The sequence below is a fragment of the Amphiprion ocellaris genome, chromosome 6 (assembly GCF_022539595.1).
Source record: "Amphiprion ocellaris isolate individual 3 ecotype Okinawa chromosome 6, ASM2253959v1, whole genome shotgun sequence".
Taxonomy (NCBI): domain Eukaryota; kingdom Metazoa; phylum Chordata; class Actinopteri; family Pomacentridae; genus Amphiprion; species Amphiprion ocellaris.
Window position 1 is genome coordinate 23,679,855 of NC_072771.1, and position 24,562 is coordinate 23,704,416.

The 24,562-nt window shown below is 39.5% G+C and overlaps 1 protein-coding gene across 3 annotated transcripts; it reads right to left on the reverse strand.

Annotated features, from left to right (window-relative positions):
• Nucleotides 1-10,186: 10,186 nt before the first annotated feature.
• On the reverse strand, nucleotides 10,187-17,834 carry mtx3 (metaxin 3). 3 transcript variants are annotated; one of them, XM_023289874.3, is made up of 9 exons: nucleotides 17,718-17,834; nucleotides 15,401-15,470; nucleotides 14,473-14,549; nucleotides 14,278-14,370; nucleotides 14,010-14,192; nucleotides 13,837-13,913; nucleotides 13,162-13,319; nucleotides 12,852-12,940; nucleotides 10,187-12,690 (listed from the first exon to the last, which is right to left on the reverse strand). In XM_023289874.3, exons 1-9 carry the CDS (start codon nucleotides 17,796-17,798, stop codon nucleotides 12,595-12,597), a joined length of 924 nt encoding a protein of 307 aa, XP_023145642.1. In that variant the 5' UTR covers nucleotides 17,799-17,834; the 3' UTR covers nucleotides 10,187-12,594. The 3 variants fall into 3 exon arrangements, with proteins under 3 accessions (XP_023145642.1, XP_054867140.1, XP_023145643.1); XM_055011165.1 differs by lacking the exon at nucleotides 17,718-17,834 and adding an exon at nucleotides 17,402-17,686; XM_023289875.3 differs by lacking the exon at nucleotides 12,852-12,940.
• Nucleotides 17,835-24,562: the final 6,728 nt, after the last annotated feature.

The window sequence follows — 24,562 nt, forward strand, 5'->3', positions numbered from 1 at the left end:
TGTGACTCCTTCGTCCTCTAACAGACATCCACCACCAGAGGGCCTCAGCACTCTATTAGGTGTAGTACTGACTCAGGAGGTTCCAAAAGTGCTTTTATTCTCTGCTTTCTCAGAAATAATATTTCTGTAAATCACCAGAACAGAGATACACATTGTAGTCTCTACGACTCTAATCTGAAACAGAACCAGCGAGGTAAATGACAAACATTTTTTTGTTGTTGATGTTTTCCACTGCATGTACTGCAATCTGTCATGTCTGTTATTGAAAATCCTAAAATACACAAATTAAAATGCATAGGAATTATCTTCCATTGCAATTATAGAGGACCACAGGCCAAAATCTATCATCTTTCTGCTACCAATCCTAACAACTCTAATTATCACACATTTGGATTTCAAAATGCTTTCATGTGATTCTCGGTTAACATAAGTTCATCATCCGAGCTACAGTTTCCCCGAGGACATGCCTTTCACTGCGTCACTATTTTCCACTCACACCTTTTTCCTCCCACTGCTGACATCTTTTCTCATCTCTGAGGAAAAAGTAAGAGGAGGAAGAGTGAGGAAGGAGTGCACAGCACACACGTAACCTATCAGGGAACAGCTGCTGGCCTGCATGTAATGTGTTGAGCTACTCAGCTAGAGCCTGAAGGAAAACTCTGAGGATTGACAGACTCTTTAGTGGAACTTTTCAGCCTACTTACTGTGGATAAGACTGGGTTGGAACGACTTTTATTAAAGTTGAACTGGGGAAGATCAGAATATTTTGCTTACTTAGGAATATTTCGTTGCAGCCCATATTTTGTACCTCCTCTCATCACTCGAATTATTTGACACCACTGTTCCTCTAAGCTGCGCGCGTGCGTAATTGCGCACTGCTGACACGGTCTCCGCGCACAGAAAATCTGCGCTGCGTACAAAAAAAAAATCCAACCTAAATTGTAAATAAAATAAACAACAATTTATTCTGTGCTATTTTTCAATGTGAGTCAGTGAGTGACCGGTGACTGGCTGCTGCAGCCAATGATGCGATTCACATACGTATTTACCATAGACTGTATATAATGGTATTTACTCAGCTAATCAACGTCACGCGTCCTTATGTGCAGCCATCGTTGTTCTCATAGATATGAATGAGTAGATAGGACACGCCCCTTTGAGCTGCGTGCTACAGCGAGGCTAAGCTAGTGGGAGCAAAGTTTCAGTGCATTCCGTTGGTGTAGACAGCATGAAAACGGAAACAAGAAGTATGCCATCTCACTGTGCTGCATACAATTACACACTACGTCGTACGATTGAGACAAGGAAACTTGGAATGACTTTTCATAGGTAAGAATAGTTTTTGGCTCTTTTTTCATTCAGAAATCTTGTTGAGAGCTTCCAGTCTATGAGAGCTAACTAGTTAGCCACTAGCAAAACACTAAGGCGAGCTAGCAGCTTGACAACCAAATACCAGACGATTAATAGTAGCTGTAGTATAGTTGTACAAGCAGTAGTAGTAATACTAAAAGTACAAGCAGCAGTAGTAGTATAAATGGCTGTTCGAGTCGTAGAAGTAGTATCAGCATTTGTAATAGTATTACAAGTTGTAGTAGCAGTGCCAGTATCAGCAGTAGTAGTGTACTAAATGTACTACCACTACTACTAGTAGTAGTAGTCACATTGCTATTACTACCACCAATACTACCAATAGTAGTTATAAAGCCTAACTCATGTATATCCAGATTACCATCTGTGTTCTTCCTCCAAACCCATTTTATGATTGGGATTACAGGCAGTTTTTTAGGACTGCTCAAATAATTGAAATGTTACTAAACAAGGTTTTACTTATCAAATTAAATAGCTCTGGTCTCCAGTATATTGGCGAATTCGGTTCTTTGTACTTAATTTATTTGCATGATTTCTTTTTAATATGTTGTGTACAGACTTAATTACTTCTCTGTCTACTTTTCTTACTCCATGTAGGTTTCCCAGAGACTATGGGTTGAGGAGGAATTGGAAGTTTGTCGGCTTAGACCTGGCGTCATTCCATCAGTGTTAAACTTCCCGGCTCATCTTGGAAGAGTACGTGCCAGAAAGACCACGACCAAGCAGCCTTGAGAGCTTAGGCAGCGTCTCCCTGAGGTGGGTGTCGACGGTGTTCACGGTCAGGTCTGTGGTAATCCTGTCAAAAAACAAAACAGAAAAAAAATCTAGATTATAAATCAACATGTAACCAAAGCACTCTGTGTATAACGCCATAGTATAGGATGTAGTTCAGAAAACGTACAAGTATAGTATGCTTTACTCAAGAATAACATAGTATGGCCTGTAGTTCATAGTACAGCATGTTGTCAAGAAAAAAAAAACATAAATTATTATGTGGTTCAAAAAGCGCAAAATGATAGGATGTTGCCTAAAATTGTCATGTATGATATGTGGTTCAAAAAATGTCATAGTGCAGTATATTGTCAAAATAGTTTGTAATTCAAGAAAACATCAGAGTATAATATGTTGTCTAAAAAATGCCATAGAATAATAATTTCATTGTACAAGTAAAAGTATAGTAACTTTTAAAACTGTTCGAATTCTTATGTTGCTACAAAAAAAATAAAAAAACAAAAAAGTCACAGTAATATGTCAATTAAAAAAGCCTATAGTATAGCATGTCGCCCAACAAACATCATAGTATAGCATGTCGCTCTAGAAACGTCACAGTATAGCCTTTAGTCCACAGCTGTCAGTAGGTGAGGAGCAACACAAAAACAGTCCAAACGCTGGTTTCCAGAGGGTTAGACGAGAATTTATTTGAAAGAGTAAGTTTACAACAACACAACATGTGAGGGGGTTAAAAACAAATGGGTGTTAGTAAAATAAAAATAAATCAACAGAACTAAAAGTGAACTTCATGTTGACATTGATGGGCATTCCAACCAGGAACAAAGTAAAAGATAATCAATACGAAAAAAAAACTCTTCCTCTTCACCTCTTCAAGCCCAAAAACACACCGTAGTAGCACCCTAAACTAAAGCAACCAATGGGTTCCCTGTTTTCCTTTGTGAACAATTCAAAGGTCCCTCTCTATCTCCCCACACATCCACCAACCACTGGAACACATCTCCAAAGTTCTGCCGGGCCAGCTCAGCTTCCCCTCAGAAGAAGTGCTGCCACCTGCCAGATGAAGGAACCTTTTGAGAGGCAGCTGGCATCGTGATTGGACTGTACTTTGGTCTGTTCCAATCCAGCTTCAGCTCCAGAGACGGCAGGCGGGACGAGTCAACGGAGGCCGGGTGGACGAAGGCATGCAGCTGAGTACAATCCAGATAACAACAGAGGAGGAGTGCAGAAGCCCAGGGCCAGAACAAGCACAGTAGCATCGTATGTCTGTTAGAAAACATCATAGTAGAGCCTTTGGTATGAAAAAACGCCATCATATACATCGTATATTGTACAAATAACAAGTCAAAGGAAAGAGACATACATTGCAGAATTGTAGTAATTGTGGGCTGACTGATTTACTGATTATCAGTATTTTATTTTTTACTGATTTACGGTAATAAATACATTTAAAAATGGTGCTACTTTGGCTCTGAACCTTTATCTACCTGTGGTCACTCTGTCTTCTGGAGTGATTTGATTGGTTATACGTCACGAATAAAACTCCTTTAACTTAACATCTCTAAACAAAACAAAAACGTATCAACAAAGTTTTCTGTTAGAGTTTGTGTTCTAAGTTTAACTCAAGATTTTAAATACTTTCATTTACTGCAAATGAATATCTACTCCAAATGTCTCACTAATAATGATTATCAGCCTTAAAAACCCACAAAACACCCCTCTATACTCCACCACACTTAGTACAGTCCGGTTCCCCCTTCTATAAATCTGCTTGGAATCTTCCACTTCCTGTTTGTCAAAGTGGCCTTCTACCTGGACAGGTTTTGTTGGAGCTCATGCAACAAACATTTTGGGTAACTGCACTTTAATATGGATGGATGACACTGAATTAGAGTCTGTTTTAATGAGACTGAGTTAAGATGTGTAGCTCTGCCATTAAATAGGAAATTATTTCTCTGAATTCACAGAGTAAAGTCTGAAATGTTTGCTAGGTTAGCGTCCCACATGTTCTTTGGCTCAGCTAAAGCTAACTCTCTCCAACTTCTGGATCTCTTGAGTTGCTTGTTAAAATATCTTGCTGTAGGTGCTGAAGCTCAGAAAGTCTGAGATGTTAGTTCAAAATAAGCTCATTCTCAAGTCTTGTCTGAACTGTCCTCTTTTGTTTGAACTTTCCCAAAACTTAGGAGTTAATGACAGAGCAGCACATCCAGACTCAGTCTCATTTATGTAGAGATTAAACTTCAGTGTCATTCATTGATGTTAAAGTGCAGTTTTTCAAATGTGTGTTGCACATGCTCCCGACCAAACCAGTCCAGGTGGAAGATGATGTGAAGAGAAAGCTCCAGAGGATGAATATCACACATTTACGTTGGAAATTAATGTCCTTTAATTAGACATTGTCATGCAAAAGTTGGATTTCCCTTTAATGATGTTCAAATCTTTGTTGAGTGTTTTGTTGATGTTGGTTTCTAAATGTATTCTGACACTCGGCCCCAAAGGTTAAAACCTTCTACGGCTCACAAGCTGCAACAATTCACACATTATCAACTATCTTTCTGACTAAACTAAGATAAAAAGTGAAAAACTGTCTGATTCCTGTATCATGAATGTAAATCTTTTTGGTTTTTATGACTGTAAACTGAATATATTTGGGTTTGACATTTTATAAACCAAAACAAGAAATGAATTACTGGAGAAAACAATCAACAGATTAATGGACAAAGAAAATGTGTTTTCCAACATATATGGCTGAATTACTCCAACATTACAAGATACATACAATTTGAATTCAATTTTATTTATATAATGCCAAATACAGGTCAAATTGTCTCAAGACACTTTATTTTTACATTTTTTGTCATATATAAAATATGACAAAGTAAGAAATTTAAACCTCTTGACTAATCCAATTTATTATTTGGTTTTTAAGAGACTAATCGACAACTAAAAGAACTTTCTCCACTAAAACTAATAAACATGTCAAATAGAAGGAACAGTTTTAAATACTGCAGTCCCACGATGACAAGAATAAAGTTTGTCAACAAAACTAAATCTGCTGGTGGATTCCTTCTTTCATTTCTCTGGAGCCGACTCCATGGATTTTATGGATGGTGGTTAAAGACCTGCTCTTCTAGTTGTCTTCCTTCTAGTCAGTCCATCCTGACTGACTTCAACACCTCTTCATGACAACTTGTTCTGCCTCCGACCTCGTGGAAACTCAAGAAACTCGGGAAAACCTGTCGAGACTCGAAGAACTCGTGGAGACTCGAAGAACTCGTGAGGCGGGGGAAGGTGTGGTGGGCGGTGGGGGGAGGTGGGGGAGTAGAGGGGGGAGGCCGCCACCCATCTCCCCGCCTACTCTCCACCCTGACTCCACCCAGACTCCGCCTTGGCTCCACCCGTGTGGTCACTTGGAAACTACGATGTCAAAGGGACGACGAAATTACTTCTTTTCATCTGATCTGTAGCTCAGTGAGTTAAGGATTTGCCTGTGGAGCTGCAGGTCGCTGGTTCAAGACCAGACCCTTCTTAAATTTTATCAAAATCCTGGCAAAGACAAAGAAAGAAAAGGGCTAGTGGCGGGTCTTGAACCTGCGACCTTCCACTTGGTAGTCTGTCTACTTATCCCCTGAGCTATTCGCTCAGATACTAAAACTTCTTTTTTTTGCGCATTTATCATCTATTTTTTTGCCATTTTCGAGTTTTTTTTAACTCGAGTCTCGACTCGACCGTTTTTCTCAGGAGGTTGGACTTCAGCCTTTGTGCTGGAGGGTGGAACCCTCAGTTCCAAGACTTTCGAAAGCCTCCACACCTCCCGAGTCCTCAGGACCTGAGCTTTCACACAGTCTGAGGGCTGAAATTTTCTAAGTCCCACAGTAGTTCTCTGTTAGATTGAACTTTCACACAGTCCAAGGACTGATATCTTCTAAGTTCCTGAGTAGTTCTCTGTTAGTTTGAACCTTCAGACAGTCTGAGGACTGAAATTTTAAAAGTTTCTCAGTACTTCTCTGTTAGTTTGAACTTTCTGGTTAACAGAAGCCTTAAAACTTGTGACCATGAGTCTTGATTTCACATTTAGACCATCCATCTGAGTTCTTCTCAGACCTTCACCTGTGAGTTTTTTAGAAATCCTCAACAAACTTTGATTCTCTTCACTGAACATTAAAGTTTGTGGAGATCAGAAGGTAACAATTTGATAAATGCCTTCAACTACTAGTAGACTTTATCTGGAAAGCAGTTTTCTGAAATTAGTTCTTAGTAAATCTGTCCACAATCAAACCAAGAACATAGAAAGAGGAAATGTTTGAAGAAACAACTTGATGTTTTCATTTCAGACTAGAAAACACTTTAAGGCCTCTATCTGTTTTTCCTCTTTTTTATCGTTTTATTGTCTCTTCTGTTTAATTTGATCTTCTAAAGTCTAACTGGTGTCTTTTCAAATGTTGTGTCTTTAGTTTGATTCTTCTTAAATGTTTAGTTTTGCTTTTTTCTCACCTTTTATTCTTTTCTAATGTCTGATTTGATTTCCAAATCTTTTGTCTTTTTAATGTTTAATTGTTTTTTCAAATGTTTTATCGGCTTGTTTGAGTTTTTTTTTCTTTCCCAATATTTAATGTTTCGATTAAATCTTTAAGGTTTTTCTTTTTAAATGTTTTACCACCTTTTAATGTTTAATTTTCTTTTTAAATGCTTCATTGTATATTCTGTTTCATTCCTATTTGAAGTTTTATTGTCTTTAAGATGTAATTTTCTAATTAAACATTTAATTTTTAAATTAAATGTTTTGTCATTTTAAAGGTTTAATAATCTAATTAAATGTTTTGCATTTTTTAAAATGTTTAATATTCTTCTTGTTGAATTGTATTTTTTAAATGTTTAATTATGGAAAATATTTTATCTGTAATTTTTAATATTTGTATTTTAAAAAATTTGTTTAATTTCATAATGACATGTATCTTGTTGAATTATCTAATTCAATATTTTGTCTGTTTAATATAGATAAACATTAAATACAATTAAATTATATTAAACAGACAAAATATTGAATTAGATAATTCAACAAGATACAATACATGTAAGTATGAAATTAAACAAAATTTTTAAAATACAAATATTAAAAATTACAGATAAAATATTTTCCATAATTAAACATTTAAAAAATACAATTAAACAAGAAGAATATTAAACATTTTAAAAAATGCAAAACATTTAATTAGATTATTAAACCTTTAAAATGACAAAACATTTAATTTAAAAATTAAATGTTTAATTATAAAATTACATATTAAATTTCTTAAATCTTTTTAATAATAAAACTTTTTAGAAGTTTTAGTGTATTAATTGTTTTCCTTTGATTTAATTTATTTTTGTTATGTAGTTTATTTCTTTAATCTTCTTTTTCTGTCAAGATTTTAACCCCAACCTTAAAAATGACATAAACCCTTAAATCACAATGAAAATACTTCTGTTGTCACAATCATGACTTAGTCAATTATTCAGTTTATCAATTCAACTTTATTTGTTTAGCACCTTTTACACAGATGACAAGACTAAACAAGCAAAGAGAAAAAACTATGCTAAAACTATGATTAAAACTCAAAAACATTTCAAAAAAAAGATTTAACATGGTAATAAAATATGTTGTGTCCAGGGGATGGAGGGAGTTTATTGAAGTCTTCTTGGGCTCACATGGGAAATCATTTAAAATATAAACTTGATATTCAGTCTAAGGAAACTGCAGAGCGACAGAAGAACCAACAATATCTCCTGTTTTCTCCTTTGATGAGTCGACTCTTCTTGTGCTTTCAGACCAAAGAACTACAGACTCTTCACAACCTGCTCAAACTCCTGGTACAGGACCTCACCACACGGGTCAAGAAGGTTTCTGTCTCATTTCTACTCTGAAGCTCACCTTCTCCTGCTCAAACTGCTGATAAATGTTTCTGCTGCTCTAAAGTCTGGTCTCCAGAACTTTCTAAAAACTCTCAGTCTCTTCTGCTGCAGGTTGCTTTGTAGAACTGTTCCAGAAAACCTCACTAAACCACATGGAGGGGCCTCAAGATAGTCATCCAAATGAAACCGTACAAAAACCAAACTAGTACAACCCAAACACTAAAGTCTCCTGCAGCCTACCAGAGAACCTCTGAGAACAGAGAATCAGGACAGGAACTCTTACCTTCTGGACAACCAACGTTGGTTCTCAAACAAGAATACAGAATGTGTCTGACCAAAAACCTCTGAAGACTCACTACAACCAAGATAAAGACACAACTCAGCTGTACCAAATCCACTAATCACTGCACACATTAGGACCATGTGCTAACTGTGGCTGAAGAACCACATTTACCAAGACAACTATCCAGTACAAAGCCCTAAAACACACCAAGAAACACATTAAAGATGATTTTACTGCTGGAAGCTGCAAGCCAACGCCTAAAGAACAAACTGAAGCAACAGAGCCAAACCCGGTTCAGTGGTGAAGGAAGCAGAGGAAATGTTTGTCTGCAGCTAAATAAAGCAGGAAGACACTGAGCTGCTCAGGTGTTCCTGATAACACCAAGCAGCCACCTGGACAGCCAATAGGAACACAGCTTACTGGAAGTCCAGAGGGCTGGCTTAGTCAAGGAAATTTAATTTAAAGTTGAAGCAGAAAGTTAACAAAGAAGGTTGAAAACCACCTTCTGATACCTGAAATCTCTGAGTTTTCACACAAAGAACACCTGAACATGTCAAACTGGTTCCATAGTAGAACCATCATTGTAAAAACGTCATAGTATGGTGTGTTGCTCAAAAAACATTACGACCCGGCTGTCACTGGTTGGTCATTACATTTTGTTAGTTTGATTTCACTGTTTAAAATGATGCCACCTCTTTTCAGACAGAACCTGTGATAATAAAACAATACAAAATTTTTAGTTCTGTGTTAATAAAGCACTTAAAGCTTTAAGTATGGCTAAATGCTTTTTTCAAAATTAAATATATCACTCCTTAGGTGGCAGTGGCCCCAAGTTCAGTAAAGTTGGAAAGATATTCACAGATTTGGACTTCCAGCATCAATAACTCGTTAGATATAGGTTGTCAAAACATAAACGGTGCCTCTTTCCCATTGTTGCAAGGCAGACAATGTGCTACAAGCCCAGTTTTATCAAAAGTAGCTGTCTTTCAAGCTACAGGAATAACATTGGTGTCTATGGAGTGAACAGGGTCCGTCTGCAATTTGCAAAACCGCTGCAACAGTAAAGAGAGACAAATATTCAATAACTTCACTCTTATACATTGTAGTGTCACTAAAATCACTGCAGCCTTCAACTGGCTCCTGTTGACAAAGTGTTTTAACAGAAATGTAAATGCTGTAATTTGATTCTTTTAATGAACCATGTAACTTGAATGGATGTGATGCTGGTGTGACCACAGTGCACACGTCTGATGTTGCTCACAGTGGTCCAAGGGACGCTCAGGGAGTTTGTGTGTTTGCTCACACTCATGAAAAATCAGAGGGAACATTGTTTGACACTATTTGATATGATTTGACAGACATTTGTAACACAGGAGCACAGAAAGAGGATGGCAATAGCATTGTGGTTGTCAACACTGCAAGTGAAAATATATCTGTTTAGCACATGATTTGGTGGCAGATCAAAACGTGCTATTTATTTCTTGTTACTGCACCTTCTAAACAGCCAGTCAAGAGAAATCTCAGCAGGAGTCCTGACTTGAACAATATCTGATGTCAAGTATGCATCATTTCCTCTCAGCTTTCTCTCAGATTACTTTACTTTTTCCACGTTTGGAGCCAAAAACCAGACAAAGGGCTCTCTGTCTTCCCGACATCTAAACAAATGATGACACAATGGTGGGCAACAGTGAAATCTTCTGTAATTGTTACTGGAAAAACAAGTCACCCAATAGCGTGAATTGGCTTTGTTAGGGGAGGATGGAGAAAAGATGTGCATTTAAAAAGAATAATGGGATAGCAAAAGTCTGTGAGAAAGCTCAGATTTTGGCTCCAGTTGACTGTTTATGAGCACATGTGGAGATTTAGATGTTTATTTTGCTTTCAAAAGTGGGAAAAAACAGACAGTGGCCAGCATTGCATTATCATGTTTGTATTTCAATAACATGAAGACAGTTGATATCAACTGTCAAGAGATTATGAACAACAGGAATAACGATAATTTATGACATGTGTATCAAAATATGAAGGACACTGTTAGCATTTTGACACTACAAAGACACCAGCAGTCATGAAGGCACACTGCACCCATATGGTCCTTACAAGCCCATTTGTTGTCAAACAATAACATGTGACTGGCAGCACAAACACCCCAATGAACATATTTGTTTCAGAATATGGTGCTTTAAAGGGAATGCATCAATGAAGTGGTTTGTTGGAAGTTTCAAGAGCCCAAGTATCTTTACAAGTATAATACCTTTTTTAACTGAAATAGAAATCATGAAAGGAATTGAACAGAGAAGACACAGTTTACTCATGCATGAGCAATGAGGACATTAGGGAGCATTACAGTGAAATAAATCTCGTTCCATAGTCCAATAATCAGACTGTAAAAACAAAGAAACACAAAAGGCAGCTAATGAGAGATTCCCAAATGGGATAGACGCTCGGTTTAAACAAAGTGACTAGAATCTGACCTGTACTGGCCTAACACAGATGCATCAGAATTGCATCAGATTGCATATATTTTGTCCAATACATGCAGATATCAAAACTTTTTTGTTTTAAATAGAACATAATGCAGAAAAATGATACTTGGTGTACTTAAGAAATTGTCTTATCACATAGTTTGTCCAACAGAGCAGCTTAGCCTCCATTCAGCACTGTCTGCAGCACATGTAGCAGAGACAAGAGGTATCTTCAGTGTAAGTTGCTAGCTAGTCTGTGAAATACACCTCTGAAGAGTTACTTAATGACCTCATCATTTCCCATTTTCAGAATAACTCTAAAATGTTGCACATAGTTGTAGAACCTCAGCAAATATATTAGATTGTTCTACCCTCTAAAAGTCGGTATTGGCATTGGCCCCAAAAACTAGTGTCAGTTGGGCTCTAAAGGTGACCATGAACTAACCACAGCAAATGAGAACATAGCAAAAGTAACAACTGAAGCAAATGTTACAAAAAAGGCTGTGGAGAAATCGAGTCAACAGTAGAACTGATAGGATTGTTAACATCACAGAATATCATGTACAACAAAAAATAACAATTTAAAGACATATCGGTTTGTGATAGTTCTTAGAACAACTCTCTCACACACAAACACACATTAGTCTAAAATATTATGCATGAGTAACTTAATACAGTGTGTAAGGCCCTTCTATTACCTCAGTGTGTTGTGAACAAGCTGATCAGCCCTATTTAGAGGAAATGACACTCACTGGCCACACTACTTGGCACATCTGTGTTCTTAATATTTTCATCTACAGCATAAAGATACACAAGGGAGAGAAAATACTATGAACACTTGTGTAGTGCAGTCATGTTCGCCACCACCACCACCTACTAGGACTTCAGCGATAAACAAATTAGAACTGCCGCTTTTTTGACTATGTCAACAAAAACTGAAAATGTAGAATGAATAAAATTTATGGCGGAGCTGCTGTATTGGTCTGACCTCAGAGGTGTACCAAATAAAGTGGCCAGTGAGTGTACACTGATTATTATTATGACACTATTTACAACTATACAAGCTATATACAGCAGAAGAGGTGAAAGCAATGTTAAATAAGCTAAATAGCTATTTCTATAGTCACAACTGCAGACGCTGTACAGTAACTTTTTTAGATTGTATAGGACATTTGCAGTGGATACGAGGATGGACGTGTGCTCAGACAGGTGCCAAAAGAACTGAAATCCTCCATGGTAACACACAAAAACATAAGAGAACTAAATATAGTTTGCCGTACAACTCTCTTGCCCAGCATCCTACTGGACTGCATTGACTAAGTTATCTTAAACTCAGTAGTTTCAGCATCCTCCTGCTCCTAATGTCGCATCAGCTGTTGTGTGGGAACAGCTTAAACAGAAAATGCATTTCCCTTAAACAAAAGACGTAAAAGCCGAAAAGAAAAGTGGCTCACTCAGAGGTTAAACATCGACGCATCTTTTCCCTGCTGGACTTTTCATTTCCTTCGGCTTTCCCTTGAACTTTCCATGTCTTTCTCATCAAACATCACTTCATAGCATTCTTTCCTTGACCACATACATGCACTCTTTTTTTTTAAACACCTCACACATGCACTTTTTCTTCTCTTTTGGACAAGCATCTTTGAAATCTATCATCATTATCTTAAAATAGTCTCTTGTAATTATATAGTCATATTACCATTAATTATTAGGTTATTTTCCATTCAAGTTAAAGTCCAGCTTTAGAGTGATTTTTTTTGATGTCGGGATGTTGAGTCAGATTCAGAGCGGCACCTTCCATCCACAGGGTTTTGCTCCATGATTCATAAGGCTGGATCAGGGGCGACAGGTCAGGTGCTAGGCAGGAGTAGAGCTCTTTGCAGTGGACAGGCTGGGTTTGGGGTCTGGTCTGTGGGGTTTGTGCTGTGGGCTGCTGCGGAGGTTGTCATCCATCTACAGTAAAAAAAAAAAAAAAAAAAAAATTGCACAGCTTTGCATGAGCAAGAAATGAAATGACAAGGGCTCTGTAGGAGACTCTAAACTCAACCGTGACAGTACCTGCCAAAAGCAACAGTGAACCCATGCAAAAGCAGAGGAAAGCAAAGCAGAAGCACCTTTTCTATCAAGTTGGACTCTTTGTTTACAAGCTGAGTTAGTTTCTGGAGGTTGGCGTCCATTGTTTCCTGAACAGGTGGGAGAGGACCTGCAGAGAGATGAAGTAAAGCCACACCGACAGAAGAAGAGGAAAATGGCAGAAAGTCAGTGGAACCGGAACAGTGTTAGGTCAGCAAGTGATACAAATACATAGGACGAAGGAAAGTGTTGATGATGTTAGTTGTTTTTTGTGTGAAAAGCTTCCCGTGCGAGTTTCCCAAAGTTTAAACCCCAAAGAGTGAATGCTTCCAGCGTGTGTAAACATCTTACAAGGACGGTCCGAGCTGAAATAAAGTGCGAGGATGCTGTCACAGAAGCGTATGAGGTTGTCCAGCTGCCTGAGATGACTCTGCAGAGGACTGCTGGGAAGACTGGCTTTGTGAAGTGGCGCCACAAAACCAAACACGAAGGCATCCAAACTGGTTGGCCTATGATCACAAACACATACGTAAACAAGCAAAAAAAAACAAAAAAAAAACCCCAAAAAAACATTCAGACATGCACGAAGACAGGCCACATGAGACTATGAGATCAAAAGTAATACTATGAAAAGTATCATTACCCAGATCTGTCAGGGTGCTTTATGAATCCAGGATTAATAATTGCATATAAATGAACACTGCAAAGCATTTCCTAAGCCTAATTTCTCCCAAAATTATTACACAATGACACTTTAGCAGACCCCGCCTCCTCCCAGCAAGTGATTTTAAGTTTAACTTTAAGGAAAATCCTAATGCATACTCTATTGGCCTGTATGTTATTTTTTTTCCTGTGCCAGCAACTCACAATTAAATGGCAAACTGAACACATGCACAAAGACTACTAACGGCAAATTTAACGAAATAGACAGCATTTCATTCCAAATTCTTTTCTTTTCTATCTTCTAAAAGCTAATTACTTAAATCTGAGATATACAGTCATTTCAATGAACATTGCAGAACTCACGAGTTGCCAAAAAAGTAGTTTGCGGTTCCCAGTCTGTAGGAGAGGAGATTCAGGCACTCTTTAGCATCACTGTAGATCTGAGGCAGACGGAGTGAGAAAGATTTACAGCTGTGAAAAAGACACTTCTGCACCACAAACCACAGAGTTGACACGGAGATGACGTAGGTTTTCACCTTTCCCTCCACCTCTGTGATTCTATGTAGTGGCGCCTCTCCTTTGGTTAGAAGGATGCGGGACAGAGCGGTGTTGGCTTGGCAACTTGGGACGAGGAAGTTGAGCGGGAACGGCGAGCGGGAAGCAAACCATGGTCGTGTCACATTGGCGTAGTTTTCTGCATCCACCCAGAAAGTGTGCAACTGTGGGACACAAAGCATCACTTTAGATAGTAGCACTCACAGATTAGTATTTGTCAGGAAAAGAACAGAGGAGAGACAGTTTTACCAGAGCTGGTCGCAGCTTCTCTTCAAGCAGAGCAATGTAGGCCATTGTGTCTGCTCCTTGTCTGGCTGTCAGCTCGTAATCTGCATTAAACCTCTGCAAAAAAAAAACAAACAAACAAACAAAAAAACTATTTCTGTAATTGTACTGATTCTGCTGACTTGTTTGGAGCATATCTTGAAAAAGCAACACTCCCACCTGTTTCCTCAGAAAGTTGAGAATCTGTGCAGGTTCTTGAACTGCAGAATCACCACAAAGCAACTCTGGGACGGTGGCTGTGGACAAATGAGACAGAGTTCAAGGAGGAAGATAGCGCAATATAGAAAAAAGGTGATGAGGTTTAGGAGGAACTTTAACATGTTATTAACTTCTTCTTGCAATGTACAATGCTTCCTTGTCTATCACGGGGGTTACGTTCTGCGATCGCAGAGCCGGTAGCTATGACTGAATTGTCATGCTGCAGTGCACCATGGGAGTTCGGGGTGCTGTGGGTTTAAATGTCATTATTGTGGTTTCTATTAGTGTTTCAGAGTTATTAGTGTTTGTGTTTTATTGTGTTTTTGTGATTTAGTCAGCCTAGACTTAGTGTTCGGTTGTCAGGACCATGAGTGTGAAGTATTGTGTGTATGATGACTTCCTGCCACATTTAATTCAGTGTAATGCTCTGTGTGTCAAAATAAGAGCATCTGCCAGTTGCAGAGTGCATAAAAGACAGATATCCTTTGTCCAGTGCAGCTTGCCGCAACAATAAATATGTAAAAATATACATACCACAAAATCCCACGATATAGCAAAAAACCCACGATACCAAATGCAAGTTCAAAATCTACGATAAAGTGAGACTGCGAAGAGTGAACCGCGATATGGCAAGTGACCACTGCACTGTACCTTTTCAAAATGAATTTTATTTTGGAACCTAATAAAAACATAAATCTGCAGTTTAGTAGTTAAAAGTTAGTCGGTCTCAGTGTCATAGATAACTGAGATAATATTTTCCACACTGTCATATTTATCTGTACTGTATATGTATTCTAGAAAGATTCCTTCATGGGTAACAAATTTCTTCTTATGTGGTAACTTGACTACAAAACAGTAAAACTCCAGTTTACGAGAAGCTGCAACACACCTGTTATCGTTTTCCATGTCCAGTCTATAGGAGAAACCGTGACTTCTGCCCCAGAAAACTTGGTGTACGCCTGGAAAAAAACACACACATGAATCCAGTAAAATAGTAAAACACATTCAGTGTTTATATGATTCAAAAGTCTGTTAAAATGTTATGCTGGAACATTTCATCCAAATGCAAAGTACGGCACCATTTAACATTCAGGGAAAGAACTGTCTATGTTCTCAACGCTGGACTTTAAAACTTAAAGGCAAAGTTCTAGTAAAGGAGCTGAATGTTTGCCACAAACACTGCACCATCAGCAGGAATTTGGCACTAACTCTAAATACAGATTCGACACTACACTACAATGCTCACCTGAAACGGCTTTACAGAAAGAGGAAAGACAAGCAAAACCACAAGAAACAAACATTAAACACACACTATAAAGACTCATAACAAAATGATTTTTGCACTGTTAATCACTGTGTAACTAAATAATGCTGACATTTACAAAGTGGGGGGACATGTTAAAAAAGGAATCACCTGAATAAGACTTACTCCAAAGGAAGGAACTCAAATCGTATTTTGCCAGTTTGTGGGTCATGAACACTGCTCTGTGCAACATTACATTTAGCCTGTCACCTCCAGGCAGCAGATTTGTTCTGATTAATATAAGCTATGTATTTCAGGTTTTGTGTTAAGGGACTTTATGGGTAAACACTCTCTCCTCACCAGCACCTTGCATCTCTTCTCCTGGACTATATAAAGGGTCCAAATTTCTATAACATTTTTGTCCTAGCTATAATCTTACCTTTGGATAAGATTATAGCTGTAAATCAGGGGTGTCAAACTTACAGCCCACGGGCCAAAACCGGCACACCACAGGGTCCAATCCGGCCTGCGGGACGACTTTACAAAGTGTAAAAATTACAGAGACGACATTAACTGCAATTTTTCGATGAAAGTAACTGCTAATTTTAAATTTGTCCACTGTATTGCCTCAACGTTTGTGTTTTTTTATGTATAAATTTAACACATTTACAAGGCAGAGGGACAACTTGACCTTCTTTCTTAATAGTTCCCACTTAAGTTTGCATGGTGTGGATGTCAGGATTGCTACGTAGATGTGAAAATCAATGTAAATTTAAAATGATTTCCAGGTCTTGACCAGTTGTTTTGATCATAAAGTAAAATACTAGATTGTTCAGTTCCAGATAGCTGTGACTGAATGTTTTGTGCCTTTGTAGACACTGTGTTCTGAAAGTTGTAATGTGTAAATGATCAACTGAGGCATAATGTTGTTGAATTTGCACTTATTTTTCTTAAGATATTTCAGTTTGTTCCTAAGGTTTTGTGACATTTTCAGAATGTACTTTTTTGCGCTAAAACAAAGAAATATTTGGAGTTGTGGCGATTTATAGGTTAATACCCTGTGATTTTACTATTCCGGCCCACTTCAAATTGGGCTGTAAGTGGCCCCTGAACTAAGACGAGTTTGACACCCCTGCTGTAAATCATCATAAATAAGACTAATTCACAGGTAGTGTAAGAAACACTGGATCCATTCATATGGAACATGGGCCGAGCATAGACAGACAGCAGGGTGACCTTACTTTGCCCAGAACCTCACATTTTACATTCATTTTATTCTGAAATAACTTGAAAACAGATAGAAAAAAGAAAGATGGATCGAAAATTGCATGTATATCTGTGTATTTATGTATAATCACACTAAAAATCTGTCAATAAAGCAACACAAAGCAACAACACAAATCATAAGTGCCACTTAGTAAATGTTTTAAATGGTGCCATCATGAATATCATCTTGGTGAGAAAATTAGAAAAAGTGTCACCTCGTGGCACGACTTGTAACTACATGTACAGACAACATGTTTAACAGAGAACAAATAATGCTAATTCTCCTACAGGGTTGTTGGCTTGATCATCGTTTACAGCTACGAAGCGGGAAAAGCCCCGAATTTACCCAAATAATCCAAATGTAAGCCTCAACAAACTGACCTTGAAGGGCCACATTATCTGTCAGCTGTGTGAATGACTTCTGACATTCAGCCACACACGGAGGACGAACCATGCGGTCGGCTCAGTGGTTATTTTGTAGCTGCGACGTGACACTCGGCTGTAAACATCATTTTCTCTGCTGCACATCGACGCAGTCAACTTACAGGGCAAGCTGTGCAGCAGCTAGGTTAGCACGGAGGCTAATCTCACAGACCAGAGAGGAGCCGCACAGAGAAGCGGACAAGAAACCTGCAGTCCTGAAAGCACCGCTGGACGCAGTAGTCGTGTTTACTGTAAAAGCAGACGACCACCTTACCAGAACTATGAGGGACTCGGTGTGAACAGAAGGCAAACCCCAGTCTCCTCCCCAGCATCTCAGCTCCATGGCAGCCGCCATGTTTGATTCCTGCAGGAGCCGCTGACGTCACGGCCTACCTGTCACAGCAGAAATTTTAAAAAGTAGTTGTTTTCTGCTGTTTATTTACACGATCCAGTCTCGTTCGGTGACTGTAAAGATTCATCACCAGTAAAAACCCATTAGATGTTTGTGGGTTTGTTCAGATGATGCTTTACCTCACCTCAGGGATCATTAAAATGATAAGTAAAGGTGAGGTCATCATGAAAGAAAGAAGCAAAACAGCATCAACTACCACTTCACTGTAGAGAGCACCAAAATAAGTAATGAGAAAGAATTTAATTACATGAAACAACATGAAATTCAATGGCAACTTAAACATCTAGGATTGATCAAAGGCCCCAGAACAGTTGCTATAATGATACTACTACTACTACTACTACTATTACTACAACTACTACTAATAATAATGACAATAACTTTATTTATATAGCTCTGTTAACAACAAGGGTTTCCAAAATGCTTTGACAGACAAAACAAAAGCAGAAGGGAACAAAATACAATTAAAGCTGCAAGCAGCGTTGGACGGGTCCTCGCATCCTTGCCGGTCGGCGAATCCACGCACGTCCACCAGGTGGCGCTGCGACCGAGAATGCATGTCGGCCTATGGATGCGATGAGGGCTGGACTCTGATCACACATACAAAATTTCAGGCAGATCGGACTATGTACAGGCTAGTTATAAAGCATTTCCTTCCATCCACCAGGTGGCGCTATGACTGTGGCTGTATTTCAGCATGTGAATGTCATCAGGGCAGGACTCTGATCACACGTAAAATTTCAGGCAGATCGGACCATGTACAGGCTAGTTATGCAGCATTTCCTGTCCATCCAACAGGTGGCGCTATCACTCTGAATGTGTGTTTGTCTGTGGATGTCTTCAAAGCTGGACTCTGATCACACATGTAAAGTTTGAGGCAGATTGGAGCATGTTTAGGGCAGTTACACAGCAGTTGATGTTTCATGGCGAAGCATCAAAATTCAGGAGGCCGCCATGGCCACGCCCTCAGACTTAAGGTGAGCATTTTGATAACTTTTGATCACCCATGCCTGCACTACATCCTGGCCAAATTTCAGCTCTCTCGGTGTTACCCTGTTTGAGTTTATAGCTTTTGAAAATGCACAAAAATGACCCAAAATCATCAAAACATATGACATATAATTCAAAATGCAAAGATATTTTTTTCTATTTTTCTACATGACAGGAATGTCAGTGAAATCCAAATGCTAAGAATAAACAAGTGATCTGCCTGGTCACAGATCCCACTTTAATCCAAAATAAAGACTTTGCAAGGAAATGAACTTGAAATATCAGCCACCAGTAAAAGTTGTGATCAGACAGAAGGGCCTGTATTTTATCTTTGGAGAAGTTTAACATGTAAGTTTGTGCAGCTGATCAGTGGTGAGGCCTGTGGATGACTGGAGATGTGTGTGGACACTTAGACGAAGCAGCAAATGTGTTGAAAATGAGTTGTCTTCTCAGAGTCTTGAAGATGTTTTGTCAGAGCTAAGAAAGAAGTAAGAGATCCTGCAGGTGATTGTTGAGTGGTGTTGAGGAATTTGAATGTAGAGGAATAGCAAAGAGATTTTGAAGATATTTAAGCCATAAGTTGTATTTTATTTGTTTGCTGTTCTCTCCCATTTGTAGTGAAGAGAAGTGATTTGACATGAAGAATGTGATTTGTGTGGCTTTGAAATTGTGTTAAAATGTAAAAATGAGTGATGAGGAGAAGAGTGTGACTTTTTAGTATTGTGTTTTTTAGCGTGTTCTTTAAAAGTTGTAGGTAGATCATGTTCTTTTTTTCATTTTGTGGATTGTTTTTTTTTTCTTTCAGTGTTGATGTCACCGCCTTGACGAATAGAAGAAAAGCCTGTATTTGGGTATGTAGGACCGGTAGTCCAGAGGTAGTGATGGTGGTTTGGAACCTGGAGAGTGCAGGTTCAATCCCCCACTCTGCTCAAGCTTTTTTTTCACATTTGGGCAAAATTCGCCAAAAATCTTCTTGAAAGGCTCTTTACGCTCTTTACGCTCTTTACGCTCTTTACGCCCTCTTGTGTTGCAGGTACATGGGCCAGACGTGGCCATCGAACAGGCCGGGGGGGTCTGGCACCGTGTAGTTCCGAGAGCACCTCCTCTTTTTGCATTCTTCATTTTTCCTTTTGGTAGTGGTTTATACAAAATTAGCTTTTTAATCTCCACTCGCATTGCCTCAAGAGACAAATCAACCTCAGCACAAACACATTTAATGTCGTGAGTCTTTGGCTGAGAGCTTCTCAAACTTTACAGTGCAGTAAAATTAAATCTTTACGCTCTTTACGCTCTTTACGCTCTTTACGCTCTTTACGCTCTTTACGCCCTCTTGTGTTGCAGGTACATGGGCCAGACGTGGCCATCGAACAGGCCGGGGGGGTCTGGCACCGTGTAGTTCCGAGAGCACCTCCTCTTTTTGCATTCTTCATTTTTCCTTTTGGTAGTGGTTTATACAAAATTAGCTTTTTAATCTCCACTCGCATTGCCTCAAGAGACAAATCAACCTCAGCACAAACACATTTAATGTCGTGAGTCTTTGGCTGAGAGCTTCTCAAACTTTACAGTGCAGTAAAATTAAATCTTTACGCTCTTTACGCTCTTTACGCTCTTTACGCTCTTTACGCTCTTTACGCCCTCTTGTGTTGCAGGTACATGGGCCAGACGTGGCCATCGAACAGGCCGGGGGGGTCTGGCACCGTGTAGTTCCGAGAGCACCTCCTCTTTTTGCATTCTTCATTTTTCCTTTTGGTAGTGGTTTATACAAAATTAGCTTTTTAATCTCCACTCGCATTGCCTCAAGAGACAAATCAACCTCAGCACAAACACATTTAATGTCGTGAGTCTTTGGCTGAGAGCTTCTCAAACTTTACAGTGCAGTAAAATTAAATCTTTACGCTCTTTACGCTCTTTACGCTCTTTACGCTCTTTACGCCCTCTTGTGTTGCAGGTACATGGGCCAGACGTGGCCATCGAACAGGCCGGGGGGGTCTGGCACCGTGTAGTTCCGAGAGCACCTCCTCTTTTTGCATTCTTCATTTTTCCTTTTGGTAGTGGTTTATACAAAATTAGCTTTTTAATCTCCACTCGCATTGCCTCAAGAGACAAATCAACCTCAGCACAAACACATTTAATGTCGTGAGTCTTTGGCTGAGAGCTTCTCAAACTTTACAGTGCAGTAAAATTAAATCTTTACGCTCTTTACGCTCTTTACGCTCTTTACGCTCTTTACGCTCTTCACGCTCTTTACGCTCTTTACGCCCTCTTGTGTTGCAGGTACATGGGCCAGACGTGGCCATCGAACAGGCCGGGGGGGTCTGGCACCGTGTAGTTCCGAGAGCACCTCCTCTTTTTGCATTCTTCATTTTTCCTTTTGGTAGTGGTTTATACAAAATTAGCTTTTTAATCTCCACTCGCATTGCCTCAAGAGACAAATCAACCTCAGCACAAACACATTTAATGTCGTGAGTCTTTGGCTGAGAGCTTCTCAAACTTTACAGTGCAGTAAAATTAGCTCTTCACGCTCTTCACGCTCTTCACGCTCTTCACGCTCTTCACGCTCTTCACGCTCTTCACGCTCTTCACGCTCTTCACGCTCTTCACGCTCTTCACGCTCTTCACGCTCTTCACGCTCTTCACGCTCTTCACGCTCTTCACGCTCTTCACCTTTTTCGGGCAACTTCTTAATTTTACAGGAACCACCCTTCAACTCCAATCCACTGACACTCCACACCACACACCACAACCTTTCCACTCCACTATCATCCTCCGCAAGGTTCCCAGTGGGGATTCGAACCGTGACCCTCCACATGACAGACACACAACCTATGTGTGAGCTATCTTTCACACAAGGTCCTTCATGGACTTTGTTGTAATGATGGTTGAAAGAGGTTGTCATACAGCCAAAGTATGTATATATTGTAAATAAAGCTGCTGTAACAATGTAAATTTCCCCTGGAGTGGGGAGAAATAAAGAACTTTATCTTATCTTAAAAAGTGTCAAAAGAGCCCTGGGCTGGATTCGAACCAAAAACCTCCTGAATGAGAGGCAGATAACTTACCACTGCGCTATCCTTCCTACTGGGTGTAACGGTTAGTTTTCGTAAATGATGGTACACAAAACTATTAAGGAGGTGAAGATAATAAAGGTACTAAGGTGGATTTCAACCGGGGACCTTCAACATGCCAGGCAAAAAACTTACGTCTACACCACCTGTCCTACAAGATGCTGCTCTAAGTTTGCTTAAATGATGCTAGCAATTAGTACTGGAGCATCCAAAGGACACATAAAAAGTGTAAGTGGAGATTTGAACCATGGACCTTCAACATGTGAGGCACAGAACTTACCTCTGCACCACATTTCCTACAAGGTGTTGTTGTAAATTGGCTTAAATGATGGCATCAATCAGTACTGGAACAATCAAAGGACAAATAAAAGGTGTGAGTGGAGATTTGAATCATGTGAGGTACAGAACTTACATTGCAGGTTTGTTTCTGAGACTGAATACACCCAATCTCATCTGATCTGCAAAGCTAAGCAGGGTTGGGCCTGGTTAGTATTTGGATGGGAGACTACCTGGGAATACCAGCTGCTGTAAGCTTTTTACTTCTCCTCACAACCTGAACAAGACACTGCTGGTCATTCACTAGAGACAGCTATCAACTAAAACCTCTTGGTTTCTTTATTATACGCTCTATGAGGTGGATAAGCTGCAGCTCATGCTGATTTATTGCTGGTTCTGGTTGGAGCCAAAGAACAAAGGCGTCACCTGTTGGAGCAGCTGATGTCCTGCAGCCTCTTCACCACAGAAAGCCTCTGACAGCTTCAATTCTTTACACTCTGACTGCAAGACACCAATCACATAGGAACATATACATGTGTGGAACAAAGAGCTGAGCTGACACTCAACATGTGTTTGACCATTTATTGATAAAGACATTCAAACATGTCTAGAGATAGAACACCAACGCACGGTGTAAGAAATGTCAGAACAGACTTCACCTGCTCAGGAAACTGAGGTCCTTCGGGGTGCAGGGAGCAATTCTGAGGACCTTTTATGGTTGTGTGGTGGTATCAGCCATCCTGTATGGAGTGGTCTGCTGGAGCAGCAGCATCACGGCTGCAGACAGGAAGAGACTAAAGAAACTGGTTAAGAAAGCAAGCTCTGTCCTGGGCTGGTGTTAGACAGGAGGATGATGACAAAGCTGTTGTCTATCATGGAGGACATCTCCCACCCCCTGCAGGAAACAGGACCATCACCAGCAGCTCCTTCAGGGACAGACTGCTTCACCCACGATGTTTGAAGGAGGTCCTTCCTTCCTGCAGCAGTCAGACTGTGTTCAATCAAGCCTGCTCCCAGTAGTTCAGATCACCCATGAAGTAACTGCAATAAAATGTAAATAAGTCAATATGTGCAATTTCACAAGGTTTTTTTTTTTTTACAAGCATTTCTATTTCTTCTCTAAGGAGAAAGCATCTATTTATATCTGTGCACTGAGTGCTGCTTTTCTTTTTACTTTTTTTCCTATCTGCTACTGCCACACCGAAAATTTCCCCACTGCAGAATCTACCTATCCATCCATCTATCTATGGTCCATCTACCTCCCTACCTATCTATCCATCCATCCATCCATCCATCCATCCATCTCTCTCACAGGTGTGGGGGTTGATTCACCTGTTCTCAATCACCTTAATCCACGAAGGCCCGGTTCTTCATTCTTCCGCTCTCTGCCAGACCAGAGACTTTGAAACCAGAACCTTTCTCCTACAATTAGTCTGGTTTCCCCTTTTTGTTTTCACCTTGGTTTAGTTATCCTTTCTGTGTTGGTTTTAGTTTCATTCGTTAAATAAACTCCTTGTAATCTTTGACCTGTGTCTGCAGATGTCCTGTGACACCAATGATCCCACCTGATATTTAGCATGTTTTCAATTATTGGTCCCATTTCTTAAAAAAAAAAAAAAAAAAAAAAAAAAAAAAGCCCCCTGAAATCTGATCAGATAAATGAATGTGAAACTACTTTGGGTCTGCTGCAGCTGCCTCCCTCTGATCTTGTTCCTGCCCACAGCACAATCTGATCAGTGAAACACTGAAGGACAACTTCAGCATGTAAAACATAAATAAGCAAAGGCTGCAACTCGTGATTATTTTAATTTTAACTTAACTTTATGTGCTGTTCAAAAACTTTTATTTTTTTCTGCAAATGTGTAGTGATTCCAAATCTTGGTTATTGATCTCCTTGATTACAAAAAAAATCTGTATCGACCCGGAAAAAAAACAAACATGTCAGGCACCCTATGATGTTAACTGTTTGCCTGAATGTTTTTGTTTAAAATCCTCAGTAATAACCTTTGACTGGTTGCTCTTAACCCTGTAAAACTCACTGCTGCAAAAATACAACATCAGCTTATTTTTTAATTACTATTTTCTATTATATATATCTGAAATAAACCCTAATCTGGGGTCTGACAGCAGCGTGAGGTCAAAGAAGCTGCCATCAGCTGCTGCACTTCTGTCCGTCCAGCAGATGGAGCCATGGAGCTGCAGTGAAGTGAAGAGCAGCACAAGGCAACCACCACTTCCATCCACTGACGCATTCAATTTGACTGACGCTAATGTTTTATTGACTTCCAACCACTAAACCAATAAAAGCTGCAAGCAGCGTTGGACGAGTCCTCGCATCCGAGCGGCCCGACTGGCCCACGCATATCCACCAGGAGG

Excerpts from the sequence above, each read along its gene's own strand:
- mtx3 (XM_023289874.3), bottom strand. The coding sequence starts at position 17,798 with ATGGCGGCTGCCATGGAGCTGAGATGCTGGGGAGGAGACTGGGGTTTG. Across the intron at positions 14,550-15,400 it reads GACATGGAAAACGATAACAG|CCACCGTCCCAGAGTTGCTT; the intron begins GTGTGTTGCAGC and ends ATTTGTCCACAG. Across the intron at positions 12,691-12,851 it reads AGTCCAACTTGATAGAAAAG|ATGGATGACAACCTCCGCAG; the intron begins GTGCTTCTGCTT and ends TTTTTACTGTAG.